Source organism: Pan paniscus, chromosome 8 (genome assembly GCF_029289425.2).
Source record: "Pan paniscus chromosome 8, NHGRI_mPanPan1-v2.0_pri, whole genome shotgun sequence".
Lineage (NCBI taxonomy): Eukaryota > Metazoa > Chordata > Mammalia > Primates > Hominidae > Pan > Pan paniscus.
Window position 1 is genome coordinate 40450821 of NC_073257.2, and position 24227 is coordinate 40475047.

General features: G+C 39.1%; 1 protein-coding gene and 1 long non-coding RNA gene across 3 annotated transcripts in view; one reads left to right on the forward strand and one right to left on the reverse strand.

Annotated features, from left to right (window-relative positions):
* The first annotated feature begins 850 nt into the window (after positions 1-850).
* LOC117974532 (uncharacterized) overlaps positions 851-24227 on the forward strand; it is a 52331-nt gene continuing 28954 nt past the window's right edge. The window contains exons 1-3 of the long non-coding RNA XR_010113232.1: positions 851-1015; positions 2302-2392; positions 2791-2954. This is a non-coding gene — a long non-coding RNA (uncharacterized LOC117974532). The remainder of the gene's footprint in view (positions 1016-2301; positions 2393-2790; positions 2955-24227) is intronic.
* Positions 2948-24227, reverse strand: part of LOC100973318 (outer dynein arm-docking complex subunit 2) — a 214484-nt gene continuing 193204 nt past the window's right edge. The window contains exons 19-20 of one of the 2 annotated variants that reach the window (XM_055092543.2): positions 13251-13338; positions 2948-12787 (exon numbers count right to left, since the gene is read on the reverse strand). In XM_055092543.2, coding sequence (XP_054948518.1) covers positions 13297-13338 — 42 coding nt within the window. In that variant the 3' untranslated portion in view covers positions 2948-12787; positions 13251-13296. The remainder of the gene's footprint in view (positions 12788-13250; positions 13339-24227) is intronic. The other variant, XM_055092541.2, reaches the window with a different exon arrangement.

The window sequence follows — 24227 nt, forward strand, 5'->3', positions numbered from 1 at the left end:
GGGCCACAGTTCTTTGCTGCCTGTTGGCTGGGGGCCACAGTTCTTTGCTGCCTATTGGTTGGGTGTCTTAGTTCTTTGCTGCCTATTGGTTGGGGGCCACAGTTTCTTGCTACTTATTGGCTGGGGGATTCAGCTCTTTGCTGACCATTGGCTGGGGTCTTCAGTTCTTTGCTGTTGGCTGGGGTCTTCAATTCTTTGCTGGCTATTGGCTGGGGGCCTCAGTTCCTTGCTGTCTATTGGCTGGGGGCCTCAGTTCTTTGCTGCCTATTGGTTGGGTGCCTAAGTTCCTTGATAACTGTTGGCTGGGGTCTTCAGTTCTTTGCTACTTGTTGGGGGCCTCAGTTCCTTGCTGCCTATTGGCTGGGGGCCTCAGTTCTTTGCTGGCTGTTGGCTGGGGGCCTCAGTTCCTTGCTGCATATTGGCCGGGGGCCTCAGTTCTTTGCTGCCTGTTGGTTGGGAGGCCTCAGTTCTTTGCTGCCTGTTGGTTGGGGGGCCTCAGTTCTTTGCTGGCCATTGGCTGGGGTCCTCAGTTCGTTGCTGACTATTGGTTGGGGGCCTCAGTTCCTTTCTGTCTATTGGCTGGGGCCTCAGTTCTTTGCTGGCTTTTGGCTGGGGGCCACAGTTCCTTGAGGACTGTTGGCTGGGGTCTTCAGTTCCTTGCCATGTGAGCCTCTCCAAAGGGCTGCTCATGACATAGCAACTAACTTCCCCTAAAGAAAGCACTACACAAGAGATCCAGGAGGGGGCTGCACTGCCCTTCATGACTGTCACTTCCACTTGATTCATCAGAATTGAGTCACTAGTTAGGCTCTGCTTCTTGAGAGCTTGTCTGGAAATTCTAGCAGGGGAGTGCAGCTACTCATACACCCTTGACCAAAGAAGGGACCTCCTCTATCAGGGAAGGTCGTCCTCTTTGACCAAGCATGCAATCCATCTCTTGAACAGAGGAGTGGTAAGGAATTTGTGGACATATTTCAGAACCACCACAATTGCCATCAGAGGACAGTGAATAAAGGTGAGGTTCTTTTAGGAAGAAGTGAAGCTGACTGATGAGGAGACATTGTTTTTTCTACCTTCCATTCCTAATTTTCTAGGTTTGTTTATTATTAATTATGCACATTTGAATTTTCCCAAAAATTTTCTCAATGATAGAAATGTGTTTTTCTACTTTAATATTTTAAGATGTTTGATCACATAATTAGGTTTTTTTTCTAACATTGAAACACCTTATTATTAATGGGACATACTCTTTAATGTCATTCTGTATGAGTATTTTATACATTGCTGATTTGATTTTGCGTCTATGTTCCAGGGTGGAACTAGTTTCTTCTTTAGTCTTCTATTGTACTTGTCCAGTTTTGGTTTCAAGGCTATATTAGCCTTGCGAGATATTTTGGGTAGCTTTTCATCTTTTTCGGGCTATGCCTAACTGTCTCTCTTGCTCTATGTTTTTGTTATTTTTGCTCAGCTTTTTTTGGCTAGTGGGTATCTTTTTATCTGAAAAATTTGTCTTTCTTAAGTATGGAATTTTCTTCCACTACTTTTTTTCCCCCAATAACCATTTTTAGCCTTTGGCTCCACAAGGAACTCACAGTTTTCATCCCTCTGCTTTATTTAGAGAACTGTTTTTTAGGCTTTATCCTGGTGAAAAATGCCACCATTTCTGTATGCTACTAGCCTAGTTCTTCTGCAACATTTTAATCAGGTATCCATTCAATAGTGTGTGGCTCATGTTGGATCCATGGCCCTGCTGACTCTAGCCTACAGTTCTTGATGGGAAGATGGTAACTTGCTTCTCTGGTAGTCCTCTGCTATATGTGATTGGAGTTAGGAAGGCTGGGCTCTGGTTTCCCCATAAATCCAGTCGTGTTTGCTTTGTGTCCTACAGAAATTCTTCACCGTATTTGGTTTGTTGATGCTATTCTTTGTTGGTTTGCAGCACTGTTATGTACTCATTCCTTCTACTGTTTATCTGTTTTGGAATTTCAATGAGATTTGGGGAGAAAGGGTAATAAATCCACACGTAGTTTTATTCAGTCTGCCATTTAGACTGAAAATTGCTTGCTGCTACACACTGACCACATAAAACTTGACCTATGCACAAGCATGTCCCACAACAGTGGCACTTAGAAACCATTATTTTTTAAAATATATGTTTTATTATGGTTTTCATTACAAAAGTAATACATGCATTTTATAGAAAACTTGTAAAATGTACAAACATAAAAAGAAGGAAAAAAAGATGCATTGACTAATCACCTCAATACAATTTTATTTATTTTATTTTATTTTATTTTATAGATGAGGTCTTGTTATGTCACCCAGGCTGATCCCGAACTCCTGGGCTCAAGGAATGCCCCAACCTCAGCTTCCTGAGTAGCTGGGATTACAGGTGAACTCCACTACACATGGCTAAAACAATTTTATCAGGCTCAGGACTTTCCTTATAATTCTATTAAATATATATCTGTAACCCTATAGTATATATGCCTGCGTATCTTTCCAGTTAGCACTACACTAGGAGCCTTTTTTAGTGTTTTGCATATTTATCATGTACTGTCATTTTTGAAATCACAATTTCCATGGTTCTAAAATATTGGTATTTTTCCTGATTATGTCCTTTGCATGTTCTGTATAGCACATAGTCCTATTTTATACAGAGTTTTCTTCTGTATTGCTATTGTGTATTTTATGACCAAGGATTGCTCACGTTATCTTTCTATAATCTTTTCTATTATTTTCTTTGCTGTTGGGTATTTCTATGGTTGCTATGTTATTTCTTCACTACAGGCAGATGTAATAAGGCTTTCTCTTTCATCTCAATGTTGGTGTGCCATCTTGGGTCACTTCTTACTTACCTGAGACCTCAGAATGTGGAGGGCTGGGCCTGCCGTTCTGGCTCTATTTGGAAGCCGGAGGCTCTGGACGGCAAGAGAGTGCTCAGAAAGTACCAGGTTAGTCGGATTTGGTGAGTGAGTTCTGACCTTTCTTCTATAATTTGATGTAAAGCCCTGTGATGGGGTTACTTCCAACTAAGCAGTGGCCTTTCTTATTCCCTTAGGTAGTTTCCTCAAGCTTCAGATCCTTTCCTCAATTCAGGATATAGCACATCAGCTAAGAGTCACTCTTGTCACTCGTGCCAGCAATCCCAGAAATCCTTCACACGCTTCTCCCTCTTCTTCTTTTTCAAATAATAGTTTTATTGAGATATAATTTACATATGACCTAGGTCATCTTTTTAAAGTGTATAATTCAGTGGGGTTTTTTTCCCTATATTCACAGTATTGTGCAAGCATTACCACTTCCTATTGTTATTATTATTATTATTATTTGAGATGGAGTCTCACTCTGTCTCCCAGGCTGGAGTATAGTGATGTGATCTTGGCTCACTGCAACCTCCACCTCCTGAGTTCAGGTGATTCTCGTGCCCCAGCCTAAGAGCTGGGATTACAGGTACCCATCACCACACTCAGCTAATTTTTGTATTTTTAATAGAGACGGGGTTTCACCATGTTGGCCAGGCTAGTCTCGAACTCCTGACCTCAAGTGATCACCTGCCTTGGCCTCCCAAAGTGCTGGGGTTACCAGCATGAGTCACTGCGCCCGGCCACCACTACCTAATTTTAGAACATTTTCATCACCCTCAAAAGAAACTCTCCCCGTTAGCAGTCCCTCCTATTGTCCTCTCTCCTCTAGGTCCCAAGAATCACTAATCTACTTTCTCTCTAAGGATTTGCCTGTTCAGGATATTTCATATAAATGGAATCATATAAGATGTGACCTTTTGTGATGGGCTTTTTTTTTTTCACTTAGCATGATGTTTTCAAGTTTCACCCATGTGTAGCATGTATCAGCATTTCACCTCTTTATTTCCAAATAATATTCCATTGTATGAATATACCACATTTTACTTATTCACCCACCAGTTAATGGGCATTTGGGTTGTTCATACACATTTTGGCTATTATGAATAATGCTGTAATATCTCAGGGTTTATTTATTTATTTTTTAGAGATAAGTTCTCACTCTGTTGTCCAGGCTGGAATGCAGTGGCATGTTCATAGGCTCAATGCAGCCTCCAACTCCTAGGCTCAAGCAATCCTCCTGCCTCAGCCTCCTGAGTAGCTGGGACTACAGGAATATGCCATCATGCCAGGCTAAATTAAAAAAAAATTTTGTGTGTGGAGCGGTCTCAAATTCTTGACCTCGAGCCATCCTCCCTCCTCCACCTTCTGCCTGTTGGGATTACAGGCATGAGCCACTGCACCCAGCCTCAACTCAGGGGTTTAAGAGGGAAAAATTCCACAGGTTTTGGTCCAGGTGGTCTTTTATGGGAATGGAGTGGGGCGGGAGGGCAAGGAGTGGCAGAGATTTCTCTTGGCCCCACCGCTCTATCCTTCTACTCCTGCAAATGGTCTTGCCTTCTTTTTCTCTCTTCTTTGCTTTCTGTCCTGGCAAAGTCTTGTTTATGGCTGAGCTAGTTTTCTGTGCCTCACTATTGACTGCTCACAGTCCCCTCCATGTCTTCTCCTAGTCCAGAGTGGCGAGCCACGGCAATGCTCTCTCTTCACTAGTGAGCACCAACCCGAGTGCAAGAGACTTTCTTTCTGCAGGAGTTTGCTGCTTTTCTTTCTCCATCTCTCCTTCTCTATTCCAATTTGCCTCTCCCCAAACTGAGCAGGATTATCGAAACTGCTTAGGAGCCTGGGCAACATAGTGAGATTCTGTCTCTACAAAAATAAAAAAAAAAAAAGAAAAGAAAATTAGCTGGGCGCAGTAGACCGCAATTGTAGTCCCAGCTAGTCCCCCAGAGGCTGAAGCAGAAGGATGGTTTGAGCCTGGGAGATCAAGCCTGCAGTGAGCTATGATCATGCCACTGCACTCCAGCCTGAGCGACAGAGTGAGACTATCTCAAAACAACAAAAAACTGCTTAGGATTTCATCTGCTCACCTTTCTCCGTCTCATCTCCACTGCCTGGGGATGAAGTGTCAGGAGCTAATCCAAACGACTTTTTGGTTTTTCTCTCACCCTGACGCTTCTTTTCAAATACTATTATGAGAAGTTGGTCTTCTCTCTGGGTGCTGGGGTTTTGTTTCTTCTGTTTTACCTATTTTTGTTCATTTCTTTATTGTCAAGGGGAGGGATTTTTTTATTATTATTATACTTTAAGTTCTAGGGTACATGTGCACAACGTGCATGTTTGTTACATATGTATACATGTGCCATGTTGGTGTGCTGCACCCATTAACTCATCATTTACATTAGGTATATCTCCTAATGCTATCCCTCCCCCCTCCCCCCACCCCACAACAGGCCCGGGTGTGTGATGTTCCCCTTAAGGGGAGGGATATTTTACAATTTGGTTTCACTCTTTCTGGGAGCATCTTCAGTGATTCTCTAAAACCTATTACAAATTATTTATTTAATTGCTATAAACAGTCCATTAAGAGAATGTAACGTGATTTCTTTCAGAACTCTTCCCTATTTTTAGACATTAAATTTATTTCCATTTTTGGCTATTATAAATAATGCTGGGAGGAACAATTTTTGCAAAAGGCTTTTTTTTTTTTTTTTGGCTTTGAGATCATTTTCTTAGGTTAAACTGCCAGATGTGTAATTACCCGACTGAAGAACAGGACTGAAGAAAAGGATGATTTTAAAGTCCTTGAAACATTTATGCCAAATTGTGTCCCCAGAAGATTCATTTGCATACCCAACAGCATGGAGTAAATGTCGCTCTCTGACTGAAACTTTCTTTTGTTAAATAAATTAACAAAACATAAGACCATTAATAACTTCTTATTGTTAGAATTAATAGCACTGTAGTGATAATAAAATCACTGCAATTGCCTTACAAGGCACAGAGGTGTCACAATGCTATTCCCATTTTTAAGAGACTTTATGTAAATTTTGATTGCTAGGGTTTATTTCAATCAAAAAAGGGGAAAGACTCTTGTATTCGTGTGATCTTAGTAAGTTTGCGTATAATTAAGCAGATTTTTCAGAATCTTGACTTTAGCTGGGCCACTTTTTGTTTTCAACAGTTTTATTAAGGTACACGAACATATTGAAATATATAATATGCTGGATGATTTAAAGTGCACACTTTGATAAATTTTGACATATGTATAGTGTGTGTGATGTGAAAACATCACTACAATCAAAATAATGAACATTTTCATCAGTCCCGAGTTTCTTCTTGGTCCTTTGTAATCCTTGGGGACCCTTGCTGCCTTCCCACAACTCCATCTGCTTTTTATCACTAAAGATTAGTTTTCATTTTCTAGAATTTTAAATAAATGAAATCACAAATTATGTACTCTTCTTCATCTGGATTCTTTCAATCAGTGTAACCGTATTGAGAGTCATCTATATTGCTGCATTTCCAGGTTAGGGCCATTGCAAAAAAGTCGCTAGGAACATTTGTGTACAAGTCTTTGTATGAATATAGACTTTCTGTTCTCTTTGGTAAATCCCTAGGAATGACATGGCTGGGTCATATGGGGGGTGTATGCTTAATATTTAAAGAAACAGCCAAACTGTTTTCCAAAGCAGCTATGCCATGTCCCACCCTACCAGCAGGGTACAAGAGCTCCATCTCCTCCACATCCTCACCAACACTTGGCAGGGTCAGTCTTTTTGAGTTTAGACATTCTGATTCTGATGGGTGCATAGTGGCATCTCGTTGTAGTTTTAACACCAATTTCCAGCTGGGATACTTTGACATTGTAGAGGTAGAAGACACTGTTATGTGTCTTACAGCTTAGTGCCTGTGGATACGTTACTCAATATCTGTATACCTTGGTTTACTTATCTAAAAAATGGATAGTGAAGACTGTACTACATACTTGAACATAGTTGTTAAAATTAATGGACATTATGGATATAAAAATGCTTTGTAAACTACGTAAGTACTAGATATTATCATGATGGTGGTTGAATTGCTGCATGATTTTGGGAAAATCATTTCAACTTATTTGAGGATTCTTTTTCAGTTCTATAAATTGAGGGCTAAATAAGGTAACCTCTAAGTTTCCTTGAAGTACAAAAATGTTCTTGTCTAAAAAATATACTGATGTTCCAGTACCACATATATATATATACACACATATGTGTATATATATGTGCACATATATATACACATGTATGTATATATATATGTGCATATATATATAAACACATTTATGGAAAAGTACTCTTTAATGTGGAAAAAAATGAGAGCTAAACATTAAAAATATGCACTTTGTAAGTTCTTATTATCTCAGCAACTCCAAATTTTAGACTTCTACTACAGATTTCTATTTTTCTGTGTCTTATATGTGGAAGTGGTTAGTAATAAATCTTTCATTTCTGTAATTAATCTGATCCAAAGAAAAATAATTTTAACATTTACACAGAAACCCATCTTCTGTATTCCCAAACCTCAAAATAAGGCAATCATTTCACTAAATATCCTGCAGCTGGTTCAAAGTATTTTTGTAGAGCTAAAAAACTACATCTTGTTACTCAGATCAAGAGCTGGGTCAAATTCAGGGATAAGAAAAGGCATAAGAATCACTTTTATTTGGATTTGCCTATAAATAAAATTGACTTCAAGGAACACCTAGCTGAAATTGAGAAGACCAAGGAAACGGTGGTACAGATTTACCAGGAAGATGCCAGGGTTCTTATTTTAATAATGTTGGCCCAAACATCTATTTTATTATGCAAAGTCAGGTAAACAAATAATATGAAATTGATAGAATAGTATCTTAAAGTTGTTTTCAAATCATCAAGAGATTTAAAGATATAGCTAACTGTACCTAATTAATGTATTTCTAAGTAGTTGACTCAAACACATATTTATCCCCTAAAAATCTCAGTGACATTGATGTATTATGATACAAAATGACTTGGTTTGAAATATACTCACATGTTTTTATTCCCATTTCTTTGAATAGCTTATAATTTGTCCACACTCTATAGACTTTAACAGTTACCTTTTAGGTAGAAGAGCAATAGTAAAAAGTAGGAGGCCAGTTCCTTCCCTCATATTCTCTGGCATCTAGCCAATTGAAAGTTGACAATGCCACACCATTGGTCTTGCATTTCCGTTTAAAATTTTTGTTTTTCCAGCTTTTTATTTCACCATATTATCATCTTTCTTTAGTCCTTCTACTCTGTTTCAGGGTTTGATATTATAGTGTTTTCCCAACAGTTCTTGAATTTAAATGATGGCTCCAGTTCTTTCCCCCTCCCAGTGTTCACACCTTTTGCCCTCCCACTGCAAGTGGGTGGAGTGACTGCCCATCCACTAACACTGGGCTCAGCCAGGTGATTTGCTTTGGCTAAGGGGATTCTCGCTGACCTGTCATAAGCAAAGTCTTGAAAAGGGCTTATGCATGTGACTTGCTCTCTGGCACCTCTGCCATCACATGAGAACATCTCTGGGCTTGCCTGCTGGAGGATGTGAGAAACGTAGGCAGAGCCAAGTCCCCAGTCATGCCTAGTCCCGCCAGTCATTACATGGATCAGACAATGGCTAGCTGACTCCCAATGGAGCAAACTAGTCCAGCCAAGATTAGCAGAGCCACCAAGCCAATCCTCAACATACTCCAGACACATGAGCAATAAACACTGCCGGTGAGGGTTTGTGGTTTGTTACACAGCATTATTATGGCAATAGATAAGGATACATTAACTAAAGTCCCATTTCTAGACAACTTCCCTTCATGTACATAATTTTTTAAATTAAACAGAATATGAACATACAGCAGCTAGAACAAAAAGACATAGCCATCGTTTCATCAAGCTTTGCAATGATACCAGGAATCTGCCGCACCATTGATACTGAATGGGAAAATGTTTCACGCCCATGTTGTTTGACAAGGTGGACTTATTGATACTATCAGACCTGGAAGGATAAAAACCAGAGGGAGAGTCTGATGCTTTTCTAGCTGAAAAACAAATCAGGTAGGTTTCTTATAGAAAAACGGGTTTCATTATTAGTTTGAAGTGCAGTTAGATTGTATAGTTCTTAAGCAGCGCTTCTCATCCCTAGTTGCATATTAGAAGCACTGGGGGATTTTTCTAAAAATATTCATGCCTACGCCCCATCACAGACCAACTGAATTACCACCTCTGGGAAGGAGGCCCAGACTTATATATTGTTTAACAGCTCTCCCAGGTGTTCTAATGCACAGTCTGGGCTGGCAGATGCTATTATAAGACAAACAATTCCATTATATAGGAGATAGTTCTAAACATTTCAATCTGACCTCAAAAAGCAGGCTTGTTACCAAAAAAATAGCACTGAGTCACTTCTGTGGTACAAGGCCTTTTCTTCCAACATGGGTAGAAATATAGTCAAGCTAAATATCTTGCGATCATTCTCAGCATTATCTTATACAGTGCAGCACATAGTTTGACAATCTCTTAACCTTCCAAATCTTCTCTTGACAACTGCTCTTTAGAAATCCCAGCCTCTGCTTCCCCTAAGAATCTACCAACCAGGGCTGAAACAAAGAAGAGTACAATACCTCTAGAATTCAACAGTTGAAACCAAGACTGCTACTAGGATAAGAATTCTAGCTCCAAATTCAAATAGTCCTGGGTTCAAAATCTGGCTTTTGTTATAGGTTGGTGCAAAAGTAACTGCGGCTTTTGAAATTACTTTTACTATTTACTAATTTTAGTTTCATTATTTTTACATGGGTCTAATAATGCTCACTTATTCATGAGGCCATTGGCATATTAAATAACATAATGCAGAAAAGTACCCTACACAGTTCACGGCACATAGTAGCACTCAGTAAACGCTAGCTGTAATAAGGATAGTAGTTGCTTTAAGACAATTATAAGGTAATTCATTCCATTCTAGTTATGGGGCAGCATTTTATTCTATTTAGACCATTATGTATTTTCTCAGAACTTCCAATGTCACTACTTTTCTTTTTTTGGAGTAATATGGAATAAACTTAATCTCTCTTCTAAATGCAGAGGCTTCGACTATTCCTAGAGATGTATCATGTTTTTTATTTTGGACACATTTTCTCCTTCTTTCCGCTTTCTTTTAGTAGATTACCTCTGCTTCATTGCATGCGGTCTGAAGCAAAAAGACAAGCCAAGCTTATTTGTTTGCTAGGTTAGCAAAGTACCATAGACTGGGTGGTTTAGCCAATCGGAATCTGTCTTCTCATAGTTCTGGAGTCTGGAAGTCTGAGATCAAGGTGTCAGCAAGGTTGGTTTCTTCTGTGGCCTCTCTCCTTGGCTTGCAGATGGCCATTTGAATTCACGTTCACCTGGCCTTCTCCTGCTGTGTGTGTCTGTGACCAAATTTTCTCTTCTCATAAGAATGCCAGTAGGATTAGTGACCACCTAAATGACCTCATTTTAGCTTAATTACTCCTTTAAAGACCCAATCTCTGCATATAGTCACATTCTGAGGTTCTGGTTATTAGGACATTAAAGTACAAATTTGGGAGGGCACAATTTAGCCCATAACATCAACCTTCAGACTCTCCTCCTAGGAGGCTGAAGATCTTAGAGCACAGTGATGAGGACGGAACATGCCAAGGGCTGAGTCACAATGGCAGGGCTGTTCTAAGGGTCTTTTCCCAGGGCTACCTTGCCATGACTTCTGTCCTTCCTGACACCTGCTCCTTTTGCTTATTTTTCTATGAGCAACCCCCATATCATTGTGATAAATTCCCTTCTTTTTCCCTTTGAGCTAGCCAGAGTCCATTTCTGTTGTTTGCAATAAACAAAAACTCTGATGCATAGCCTTAATTGTGTTCCCAAATGTGGGCTCTTAGACAACTGGTGCTGGAAGCCAGGAGCATCCCTTGGATGTCCTTGGTATAAGAACTGCCAGGTTCCCATTTGGTTAGACCTAAAGAAAACTCTAATTGTATATGCATGCATGCTAGCAGATATTCTGCTTTACAGTTGCATTAAATTATATGTTTACTATTAATCTGTTCAAGGAATATGTACCATGAAAGTATTAGGAGAAAGTATTCCATCATTTGGATTTTTTTCTTGTTCTGTTTGTTACTGATAACCTTTTGATATTGTTTGGCTGTGTCCCCACCCAAATCTCATCTTGAATTGTAGCTCCCATAATCCCCATGTGTTGTGGGAGAGACTCGGTGGGAGGTAATTAAATCATGGGAGTAGGTTTTTCCTGTGCTGTTCTAGTGATAGTGAATAAATCTCATGAGAGTTGATGGTTTTATAAAGGGCTGTTCCCTACACTTCTCCTTGCTGCCGCCATGTGGAGACGGACATGTTTGCTTCCCCTTCCACCATGATTGTAAGTTTCCTGAGGCCTCCCCAGCCCCATGGAACTGTGAGTCAATTAAACTCCTTTCCTTTATAAATTCCTCAGTCTTGGCTATGTCTTTATAAACAGTGTGAGAATGGACTAATTTGCCCTTATTAGAGACAAAGGATTTTTTTGTTAACTATTGTGATCCATGATAAAGATCAGAAAAAAAGTTGAATTGGAAACAGTTGTGATGGAACACAAGCACTGTATATAAGACAGGTGCTACTTGGGAATAAAAGGTGACAACTGAAAGTCAAACCCATTATACTTAATTCACAGGAAATAGTTGCTGGCCTTGGCAGAGACTGCTGATTGCACTCAAGAGCCATTCTTCCTTTCTTTTATGGTATTAGACTATTTTAGCTGGGCGCATGGCCACTCAGAATAAAGGCGACATTTCCCAGCATCTCTTGTAGGTAAGTGTGGCCTATGAATGTGCCCTAATGGGTAGGAGATATGTAAAACCCTCCCTTTCCGTTTTCTTCCTTGCCACATAATCACGGGTCTTGTGAGCTGTTGTGGAATATTGCAGACAAGCAACATGCTAGAATGGCACCAGACCAAAAGAGAAGGAGCATGGACACCTGATAATTTTACGGAACAGCTTGGAAGTTTATGAGATGGAGAGAAATAAGCTTCTCTCTTGTTCCAGGCTCTGTGTTCTGGTTTGACCTGCAGCAGTACTTATGGCTTAATTGATATAGTAACCATTAACATACTTCCCGCTCTTGATTAAACTTGCGATCATGCTGGAAAATAGGAATATAATCAGGTAATATCCAGTGGTCCTAAGCTGTATTCTGTGTGCTCAGTGAACAAATGAACAATATGTATAATAATCAGCTCTATCACACGTTTAAAGTGAGAGAAAAGGCCTCAATTTAATGAGAAATGTTATATCATATATTTCAGTTTCGCTAAAAAAGTGCCAGCAAAGAACATCTCCAAGATTCCAAGTGACTTGCTAAAGTAGTATGTATTGGAAGTATATTTGGTTTTGTTACTTGCTTGATTCTAATGCATTAGAGCAAAAACAAAACAAAACAAAACAAAAAACAAACAAACAAAAAAACCCCTTGATTTCAACATTGGAGAGGACTTTTTAAGACAATCAAACTGTGTGGAAACAGCTCTGTCACTGTGTGTATGACTCTTTTTAACAACAAATCTCAAATTTCTTCCTTCTTTAGAGAAAAAATAATAATAACATCATATTGAGCATATTATAAAACCACATGCATATGGTGTTAACAGAAATTATAGAACGCTCTCTGGAGTCAAATGCAATCAAAGAACGGAAAACATTTACCCCACCTCCCAACTCAAAGCATACAAGAGTTCAGCTTTAGAGTGTATAGCAGTCTTCAATTGGAAATTTCTTCCTAGCTTCAATCCAAATACCCAGAACCATTTGTCAGAGCCATAAAACATTTTCTTCCAGCTCTGATGATTTATAACGTGAGTTAGAATTTTCTTATCTAGTAGAATAAAGAAGAAAAAATAAAAGCATTTGGATATGGACACTGATCTAATGCTTTAGCTATCCATTTTTGAGATGCATGTAGATTTTTGGTAAAAAGATTGCAAAGGTCAAAATTCCTCTAAAAATTACGTGTTTTTTTCTTTAAAAATCTTCCTAGATCCTTTTTTATTCTCTTCCTCTTTATTCCTTTTCTTTCTTTCTTTCATTCTTTAAACTACAGAGATGGAGTCTCACTGTGTTGCCCAGGCTGATCTCGAACTCCTGGCCTCAAATGATCCTCCCACCTTGGCCTCCCAAAGTGCTGGGATTACAGGCATGAGCAACTGCAGCTGGCCTAATTCTCATAAATCCTTTTTTGGATAAAAGGTACTTACAATGGATGGTCCCTGTGTACAGTGGAGTTTCAATAAAAGGATTTTATATTCCAAAAGTTAAAGAAAAAATACTCTTTAAGTTACCTTTTCTCCAGGGTTTGCAGGCTCAGAATCCTTAGGGTCAGGGTTCTCAACTGGGGTCCAGGAGTGAATTTATGGATCCATGAGTCAACTGAAATTATAGTCAAAATTTTGAGGGTTATATGCTTTGTTTTGTATTTTTGGATACAGATCCATACTTTTCATCAAATGCACATAAGGATCTATAACCCCAAAATAGGTTAAGCGTCTATAAGGTACTGAATAATAGATACTAAATAAGAGTATCTATTATTGGAAGTTAATATAGCATTGGAAGATTAAAGCAGCTTACTCCAATTGGAAAGGCAAAAGGGGAACATCTGTTGTAACAGTCCATGGTTTTCAAAACCTTGTTATTTTTTCCTCAGTTCTACAGTCTTGCCTCCCCTCTGTGACTGTGAGGCCAGAGTCTTGCAAAAGCTGCCCAATGGAGAGTATCATTCAAGACTGCAGTACGAGTTTGATGTTTACTGCATCAGTTTCCAAGTCCGGCTGTAAATATACTATAGTTGAGAGATGGAGCACTATAATCTGTTTGAGCTTGAAAAAACAGTGATGCATAACTAAATACTTTGAACTGTTTGCTTGTTTAAGGAGAAATCTATTTCAAGATTTGATTACCACGAAGTCAGACAACTTTTTCATCACTAAGTCCTTTCAATTCCATATCATGTGTTTCAAATTTTGTCTGCATAACTTATTTTTGTTCTACTTTTCTGTCAAAAACAATGTGGAAATCCCAGGTTATATAATTGAGGTCTTGGAGAGGCAATATACATCTATCCAACCAAAATAAAATGAAAGCTATTATCATGAAACATGCTTAAGGAAGTCTATCCTTTGTTCGGTTAAGAGTGCCAACATTTGTGATCTTAAGATGAAGTCGAAAGGAACTAAAATGGGTTTTCCTTAATGCAACCATGTGCAAAATCGTTCTTTACCGTAACAGATGATCTGTAAAAATATTTGTGCATTTTAACTACTCATGACAAGAAATCAACTTGAAATAAAATAATAATGTATTATTTGTATAATAAACCTGGAAGCAGAAATCATTCTATTCATCTTTCTTATTTGGATTTACTATCATCCCTATTAGCCAAATCAAATGAAAAGCTCTCTACAAACTCTCTCTACACAGGGCAGGCAATGAAATGTTCATTTCTTCCTCCCTCCTTTGAATCAAGTTGAGCATGCAATTCATTAGAGTAAATGGTAAAAGAGAAATTTTGCATAGCTTTCGATTTTGAAATTCACAAAAGCGGATGTTCTAGCAATAAGAGGTTACTAATACGCAGAGTTGTGAAGCTAGTGGCAGAGTCCAGAAGGAGATGGCCAGGTTAGCAATACTTGGAGCAATTTAGATTCCTCTGTGGAGTGGCCAGAGAGGGCAATAAGAAACTCCTCTGAGAGCTACCTTACTAGCATAAGGAAAATGTTCCCCTGTGGAGTGGTAGTGTAGAAAGGCTGACCGTTACTGGTCTGGCTATTTGAATAAAATTGCCACAAAAATGCTTAATAAGGAGAAAATAAATGGCATATGGACTCTAACTGAGACTTCATGAAAACACTCAAGGAAAGAAAGAACAGAGGGCAGTCTTCCCAAAATACATGGAAGAAGTATAATGTTTTCTTAAATTTTCTGTCAATGTCAAAGTTTTGGATGGAAATATGTTATTAGAAAAAAGACTAGCCCCAGTTGTCTCAGAAAGAATTTTCCCTGCAAATAATCCTGCATTCGTTTTTAATACGTAGGGTTTATATTGCCAATCAGTTCTGTTTTACAATTTTCAATATGGTTTCTTTTTTGACCCATGAATTATTTAGAAGTGGGTTTTTAAATTTCTAAATGTATTCATTTCATGGCTATCTTTAGCTATTGATTTCATTTGTAGTTTTACTGCTGTGATTTTTTACTGAGTTGCGCTTTGTGGTCAAGTACGTGATCAACTTTTATAGATATTCAACATGTGCTTGAAAATATGTATTTAATATTTTTTGTTTGTAGCACTGTATACATACACAGTATATATATACACACACACGTATCAATTACATCAAGCTTAATAATTCTGCCGTTCATAATTTCTCAATTCTTATTAAGTTTTCTTCTGCTCAATGTCCTTGGAAAAAGTATGTTAAAAATCTTCCACTATGACCTAAAATTATATAAAATTATTTATATTGCCAGCTGGGTGCGGTGGCTCACGCCTGTAATTCCAGCACTTTGGGAAGCTGAGGTGGGCGGATCACCTGAGGTCAGGAGTTCAAGACCAGCCTGGCTAATATGGTGAAACCCCATTTCTACCAAAAATACAAAAATTAGCTAGGTGTGGTGGTGCACTACTTGGGAGTCTGAGGCATGAGAATTGCTTGAATCCGGGAGAAGTTGCAGTGAGCCCAGATCACACCAGAGCACAGTCTGGGTGACAGAAAGAGACTCTGTCTCAAAAAAAAAAAAAAAAAAAAAATATATATATATATATATATAACCTTATATTTCTGCTTGCTTTTTGCTTCATGTATTTTGAAGCTATATTTTTAGATGAATACAGCATCAGAATAATTTGTCTTCCTGGTGAATCTATCATTAAGTAAAGCAGCCCTTGATCCTTACTTAATGCCTTTATGTCCTTAAGTCAGTTTAGTATACATCAGCTTTCCTTTTGTCAATATCGATCTGGTGTTGTGATCATCACCGCTTGCCTGGCTAGAATCCATTTATTCCCCTTCCTTCCTAAACCTCAGATTTGTTTCGGTAGCCACTTCTTTCCCAAATAGCTAAGTGTCTCAGGTGAAGATTTGATTGGTCAAAGGATGACTCCACTATGCTTTCCAGTTGAATGTTTATTGGGCATGAGGTCCAATCCTGGCCAAAAGGAAGTGTGCTGGTAGCTAGGTAGCCTCTGGGAAAGTTTCCTTTTTCTGAGCAAGAGCCAGGGTCTCTTATCTCCTCCTGAATATTGCTATTTCTGCTATGACACTCGAAATTGCTGCAGCTGTATTACTACAAGCCAAAAAAATGAAACCAACATAGAGGATGTCAGAGGAGAGAGAAGGAAAGAACTCAAGTCTTTCATGCAACCATTACCTAATTGATTTTTGCATAGCCTTTTTATTTTTATGTGTAGCTTTTCTTTTAGAGCCTTGCTTAAACTGAATAAAATTGAGTTGCTTTGGACCTAAATACAGAGGGTTGTTTTTTTGACCTCTTAAGAGGTGCATTCATTCATTTGCATTCATTTAATAATATGTTTGCTCTTCCGTTCTCGTATTTTGCTATTTTCAACTTCCTTGCAGTTTCTTTTGCTTTCAACCTTTTGTTATACATATTTGATTTGCTTTTTTCTTATGATTTTTGAAAATTATAATCTTCATTCTGCAACAGTTGCCTTTAAAAATAAGATTTTTGATGTTCAATGACATTTTTGTAAAAATGAAAATTGATGCAATCTAAATATTGGCAAGAATTAAATTATTATGCATACAAATAATGAAATGTTTATAAGCAATTGAAGTGGTAATATTGATATTCACCTGGAAAAACTTTCAAGTCATGCTGCTAGATGATAAAAGCAGTTTGTAAAACTGTATTTACAGTTGACCCTTCATGACTTCCTTTAGTCTGTTTCCATTCCCGTTATATTTAGCAGAAATTTTGTTACGTTTCTGGTATGTAAATGCCACCTTTTACTATTTTCCACAGCTAGTTCAGGCTTTCTCTAATTTTTATATTCCTTTAGTCATATCATTGGCCTGAGTGGTGGCATGAGAATTAGAGTTTCTATCTTTCCTGTAAGCCTTTGTTTTTCTTTATAAATCAACGTTGTGATTCATTCCTTCCTTCCTTCAATAAATGTTAATGACTACCTACTAAGTGCCAGATATTTAAATCTAACTGTAAGGATAGATGTTTAAGCCTACACATTATGTAATCTGTAAACTAAAAATAACAAAAGGAAGAGACTGGAAGATAGGAGTATCTAGAAAATAAACACCCAGTAGGGTAGCTTTGACCATGAATGAATAGCAGAGATAGTCTCTCATGCATGCATTTGCTGAGTTTCAACTGAATCGGTTCAGTAACCAGAAGAAAGTTCAAGGAAAGCGTAAAAGATATTAGCAAGTCTGAAGTTATTTTTAATGTGAATCTTAGTAACTTATGAAGAAAAAGTTATACCACTTCAATACCTTGGAAACCCAATGCCTTATTTATCATCTCTTTGTGTCTCCTCTGTAAAATGCGGTAATAAATACTAACCTCCTAGGTCTAGCCTGAGCATTGAGTGAAAACTAGTAAAATGAGGTAATAATGATGTTGTTATATAATAATCTTGCATATTACATATATAATATTGATATATTAGATGCGTCAGACACTGTTGTTCTTACTTTTTATATGTTAACTTCTTTTATCCTCATGACACCCTATGAAGTAGGTGTAATTATTCTTATTTTGAAGATGAGGTTTTGAGGTTCACTCTAGTCATTTCTTCTAAGAGATAAAAATGTTTTTCTAGAAATTTCAAAGACATCAATGGTAGTAATTATAGAGAAAATAATGGAAATTATCCTTTATAGAGCAAAAACCTTTTTTGTTCATTTAAGAGCATAAAGATGTGTCTGGACATTTATTCTAACCAATTAAATTTCATTGAAATTAAAATTAAATTTATGCAGATGATAATTACACATGGAATAATTTAATTTACTTTGAAATGTTTTCAGCTTTATCATGAAGTGAGGTGTAAGCACAAGAATGTTTGACCTTTCAAAGATCCAACGTGAGAGAAGGGTATTCACATTCCTACAAATTTAGAGATTACAGTAAGTTAGAGAGAAGATGACTGCAGAGCGGCTATTCATGCTTTTAATACACAGAGCTGGTGCTTTTCTTTCGGGCAGATGTGGGATACAGCCAGGCTGACATTCATGCCCTGAGAATGTTGTCTAACCTGCCATGGTTTGCTACATGTTAAACTTGTTTCTGATTACTTGCCTATATAGTCACCCAAACCAGAAGAGAATGTAACAGGGAGTCCATTTCTGCTCAGACTACCTGAGGCATTTTACTGGCTTCCGGCACAGGCACCCCATTAAGTATCAGCCCTGTGGATTGGATGACATGGATCCCACCATGTTCCAGTCTACACATGACCCAAGCAAGTCAGCATAAATCCATCTCCTTACTAGTGCCTGGTTCTCCAGGGATGAACACATCTAGGACTCAGCCAATCCACATGGTAATGACCTGAGTCAGTTCAATCCATGTGAAGCCCAGACAGTTTGCTTTGTGGTTGGAGGAAAAGAAACTCCTCTGAACAGTGGGATGTGAGGATATGAGATTTGGAGTTGCTGTGCCATTTTGCAACCATGAGGGAAGCCAGCTGAGAATGAAGCCAAGGTACAGAAAAAGGCAAAGCCAAGATAATTTCAGACAAATAGAATTCAAACCTCGATCAAACTTTACCTAAAGATCACTCTATCTTTAGACTTTTTGTTTACATGAATCAACAAATTCCCATTATTTAAAAAGCCATTTTGGCTGGGCACTGTGGCTCACGCCTGTAATCCCAGCACTTTGGGAGGCCAAGGCCAGTGGATCACCTGAGGTCAGGAGTTCTAGACCAGCCTGGCCAATATGGTGAAACCCTGTCTCTACTAAAAATACCAAAATTAGCCAGGCGTGGTGGTGCATGCCCATAATCCCAGCTACTCAGGAGGCTGTGGCAGGAGAATCACTTGAAACTTGGGAGGCAGAGGTTGCAGTGAGCCGAGATCGTGCCACTGCACTCCAGCCTAGGCAACAGAGCAAGACTCTGTCTCAAAAAAAAAAAAAAAAAAAAGTAGCCATTTGAGTTAAGGTTTTGCTATTTGCAATCAAAAACATTTTAGTCGATGCTGATTATGGAGCCAGGCAACAGGCCAGCAGAGAAATACTGTATGTGAAATCCAGGGCTCGTTGTTTAGCCAAATGGTAACATGGTCAGGAATAACTTGGATTTTATTAATGCAGTTGATTAACAGCTTCCTGATGTCTTTTATGTCTACCCACACTGCAGTGTCTTTCTCACTTTTGATGTGGTCCCTGCACCTCCCGGTCCCTTCTTTTTGTTCTTCTTTGGTGATCTGGCTGGACATCATTTCACGGTTCTCTAATTTGCCTTTCAGAACTTTGCACAGTTCTGTCTTGCCAGTTTGGCACCCTGTTCCCTGTCCTGCACTTCCCATACAGTTTGTTCACCTGCCAGCATTGTTTGTTTAAAGAGTATCCATCTCTTCTGGATGGCTTTCTTCCCATTAGGTTTTCCAAAATATGTATTTATTTATTTTACCAGTGCCCTAAACTTATTGAAATTTGCTTTCCCCAAATTATTTTTTCCTCATCACTTTCTTTCCTTTTCCTTAGGAAAGGAACACTGTGCCTTTTTTTCCCCTTTATATATTACTTTCACGGAAGGTTCAATCCTCTTTTAGTTCTCTATTAATTCTGCCATTATTGAAAATGGAGTTAGAAAGGATCTTTGTCTTATGATGTATTTTGTAACAAGTAATTATCTCCAGTGTACTTAAAAATCAGTTTCACAGTTGGTGGCTGACCCATTTTCTTCAGCAAATTTCAGGGTAGCTAGAAACCTGTCTACACATACCACATTGGGGTGTTAGGATACTTGTCCTCATGTAATTTTGGGTGGGATATACTAAAATAAAGCAGGAGTAAATATACATTTATATCGTTTGCTTATCTTAAAGTCCCTATAATAAAAGTTTTGAAGATAAAAAATTATTACCCAGGAGCAAAACCCAGGAGCAAAAACAATTACTTTCGTTTCTTACAACTCTCCCTGTTCCCAAAACACACTCACATACTGATATTATTTTCTTGTGATCTTGGGAAGAAAAACCCTAGAAGTTTCAGAGGTGGCTGCAAAGTTCTTCCAAGAGGAAAGAAATGTATTTTAAGTAAAAACAACTTAAGGACTATTTTGATAGTGGAAACACAAGCCCTTGCATTTGTCCTATATATTTCCCCCACCCATCCCTCCCCCATATACACATCTCTTCACAAGATGACTTTGTAGCCCCCTATCAAGGGGAGACCTTGTAACTTGCTTTGACCAATGGAATGCAGCAGAAGAAATGATGTACCAATTGTCCCTAGGCTTCAAGGATCCTTACATGCTTTTGGGTGTTCTCTTGAAACTGAGTGCAACCTCCATAAGCCTGGGTTTGCCTCCTGGAAGACAAGAGACTGCGTAGAGCACATTCAAGTCATCCCAGTTATCCCAGCTGAGGCCCCAGACAAGTGAAAGCCCGGCTGAAACAGCAAAGTCAACCTACAGGTGACAGCAGATGCATGCAGGCGCCCACCTGAGCCCAGTCCAAAATGCTGACCAGTGGAATCACATGCTCAACAAATGGCTGTTGGCAATGGTTTGTTAAGCAGCAAAAGCGAATAGATATAGAAGTATTTAAATTTCTGAGGATAGCATCTGTGGGTGGGGTAGCAGTTCTGGAAATGGGGGGAAGTCAATGGAGAGGAAAATAGATGGTGAGAAAGAAGGAGCCCAAGGCCAGTGATGCCAGTGAGAGGTTCTCGGTTGTGAGAACAGCTGGGAGACAGAACCTAGGTGTGGGTTTAAAGAGTAAAGCTTTCTTCAGTCCCAGCCCTCATCCATGGATCATCACTCCACATCTCCTACTTCTATTTGCCTGAGGCCAGTGGTATTTTTCAGAAATCAAAGAAAAAGGGTTGTGTTACATGTCTGAGATTACAAGGGCATGAAAGAAAGAAGGAAACGGGAATACTTGCAAGAGGTGAGACTAGAGAGACCTGAACATCTAGATGATCGGCCAATGATCAGGATCAGGAGGTAACATGGAAAAATAGGTCCCACTCAATAATTCCTGGAAATACTGGAAGAATGCTCAGTTTTTCCCCTCTCTGTGTTCAAGCTGATTTTATCAAAATCTTAGTGGATAAGATCACCCCCACCACACAGAGAATGCTCGTTGAAAAGGAGCTGACATCAGGTTATCCAGAACTTCTAACCTTCATATGTAATGTTTTGTCTTTTCGTCTGTTTCTCAGTGGATGCCAAAGAAAATGTGTGGCCCACTGGTTTGGCTCTGACATCAGTAACAAGCCATTTTCATTGCTAATTTTCCTTTTAATAAATCAGGAATGAAAGGAGAAATTATTCACAACAAGTAAGGCAAAAAGCCATGCAACAGACAAGCAAGTATGAAGTTAAAACTAAACCCCAGGACTTATTCGAAGTGACGGGATCAACGCAGACAAGATGTGGAACCAGGAGAGTCCAGCATATTCATGGAAGAGAAGCAGTTTAGCTTGGCTGTTTGAAATAGGCAATATTTTGAAATACCATATGATGTATTTTTTTTTTCTCTTTAGTATTTCCAGGGTCAGGTTTTTTTTGTTTGTTAGTTTGGTTAGTTGGTTGTTTTTAAAGCTTTGCAGCCTTCCCTCTCTTTAAGCCAAGATGCTGAAGATAATTTTTTGCAGGGAAAGAGAGACAAAATGCCACCCAGGACAAAAAAGTCCTTGCTCAGCTTTGAGTTTCGAACTAGATTTTAAAAATAAAGTCTGCAAATAAATAATAATCTCCAAAATTAGGCTTTCAAGCAGGAGTCGGCAGTTTCTCAGACCTCTTAGAGCAGGTTTTATATAAAGAAAGGAGGATTGGAGGATTGGGATCAGAAAAAAATGGAGAATTCGATTCCAAAAAAGCTCCTGCTACACAGAGGAGAGTAAAACTCCCCTGTTTTGGGAGGACAGCTTGGAAGTGCAAGAAGAGAAGGGAAGGAGGTTGCTTGGAGAGCTTGGCTTACTTTGAAGGAAATAAAAGTTATTAAAGTCAGCCTGGAGGGGTTTAAGCCCCTCAGGGAAGGTCCAGTTTCTGCAAGGCACCATGTCTGGCCTGGCTAAGGGAGATTTCTAAGCCGGTGAGCTTAGGGCAGCTTTGAAAGAGCCCATGCATGATTTTGTGGTGCAGGTAAAGCAGCCAGCAACTCCCAGACTCCTGGGAGAGCCCAGCAGAGCTGAGACGACCCAGACACCAGACTGGGCCAGGGGTTCTAAAGAGAGGTGCCAGAGGTGGAGGCTTCTTGACTAGGATCCATGAGACACTCCATGCATCAGCACAGGTGCCAGCCTGCCCTGTGACCGGGACACTCGAAGCTACCCGCAGCAAGACAAGGAGGAGGCAGGCTAGGGATAAAGGAACGACAAGGGGCATGTAACTTTTCTGGAGATTCCTACACTTCTTCCCAGAACTCAGCTCACAGGCGCCCAGGAGGGCAGAAGGGAAGGAAGGGGAGAACACTTGAGAAGGGGGAACAACTTTGAAAGATGTAGCAGTGAACCAAGAGGAGCTATTTTTAATCAAAAGAGGCTAGACACTTCTAATTGGCAGAGTCAAGCTTTTCACCCATCAGTGGAAAGACATGTAAAAATTAAAGGAAGTTACGTAAATTTTTTCACATCTGAGTCAACATATGTGATTTTTTTTTTTTTTTGGACCAGACTACATGTAGAATATATTTGAAGGAGAATAGTGGGAGGTAAGAACGGGGAGGTAGATTGAAATTAGAATGAATTGAATTGAGGAAAGGGAAATCTAAGACATTCATATCAATTTCCTTTGATCGCCTCTGAATAGATTGGCCAGGGCTACATCTGAAGAACTAAGAATAAATTGAAGGTTTTCTAGTGCTTATAAGGCATTCCTCATTCCTTCTCTGAAGCCTCAGTTCTCTGCTGAAAGGATATAAATAAAAATAATCTCCTTTCTGAGGAAATTATTAACGATATTATCCAAAAAGATGGAAAACTGAGAGGCCAAGGAGGGAGGATTGCTTGAGCCCAGGAGTTCGAGACCAGCCTGGGCAACATAGGGAGACCTCATCTCTACTAAAAATAAACAAATTTACCTGCGTGTGCTGGTGCACACCTGTGATCCCAGCTACTCAAGAGGCTGAGGTGGGAGGATTGCTTGAGCCTGGGAGGTCAGGGCTGCAGTGAGCCATGATCACACCACTACACTCCAGCCTTGGTGAAAAAAAAAAAAAAAAAAAAGAAAGAAAGAAAGGGAAACCTCATATAGCCACAGTGCAAGAAAAGTCGGGCTCCTATAGGCCCATGAGCAGATTCTGCATTAGAACTCCAAGCGGACCAAACACACATCTTGGCTAGAGCACATCTGTCTCCAACATCTGTCTTGCACATTCATGACACTCATAGGCAGAAAAGCAAAGACACTCCTTTCCTTTACACCTTCAAGTTTGTTGTTTTAGCTCATAATTAGTTCAGTTTAAGAGAATATCTAAATAAATCAACCTCACAGATTAAAACGCATTAGCTTGTCTTCTGTTTTAAATCAGTATCAGCAGCTGTTTATTGCTTCAAGTAGGACAAAATAATCAAGGTGATCCCTTAATGTTTTACGCCTTGCAGTTGAAGATTAGGAATGACCATCAAAGCTTCAAAAAGCAACACATCTCCTTCAAAGCAAAACCTGGTGCTAACCATGAGATTCTCCCCATGTGTGCGCAACATTTAAAGCAAGATGAGGTTCAGTTGGAGCCACAGTTGCTCTGCAAATGAAGGGAGGGGTTATAGACAGAGAGGGGGAGATGGTGCAGAAGCAGACAGCGGCATTTCCAAGCAGTCAAAGAACCAGTCTTGCCATCTTCACAGGCCTGTTTGTAGTATGAATTAAATCCACAATGCAAATTGAGCAGATTCTTATGGCAGCATCGCACCCAAGAAATCTTTCTCACAGCTCAAGCACAAACTTTTCAGAGGCCTTCTGCCTCTTTTTCTCTCTAAAAGGGCTTAATTGCACACAGGAGTTGCAGAAAACTGACATTTGCCTTTTAGCACAATCTAAACATCAGACAGTAGAACTTAAGAGAGTGTCATTTTTTTAGGTCATCTTGGCACTCATAAGTGGCACA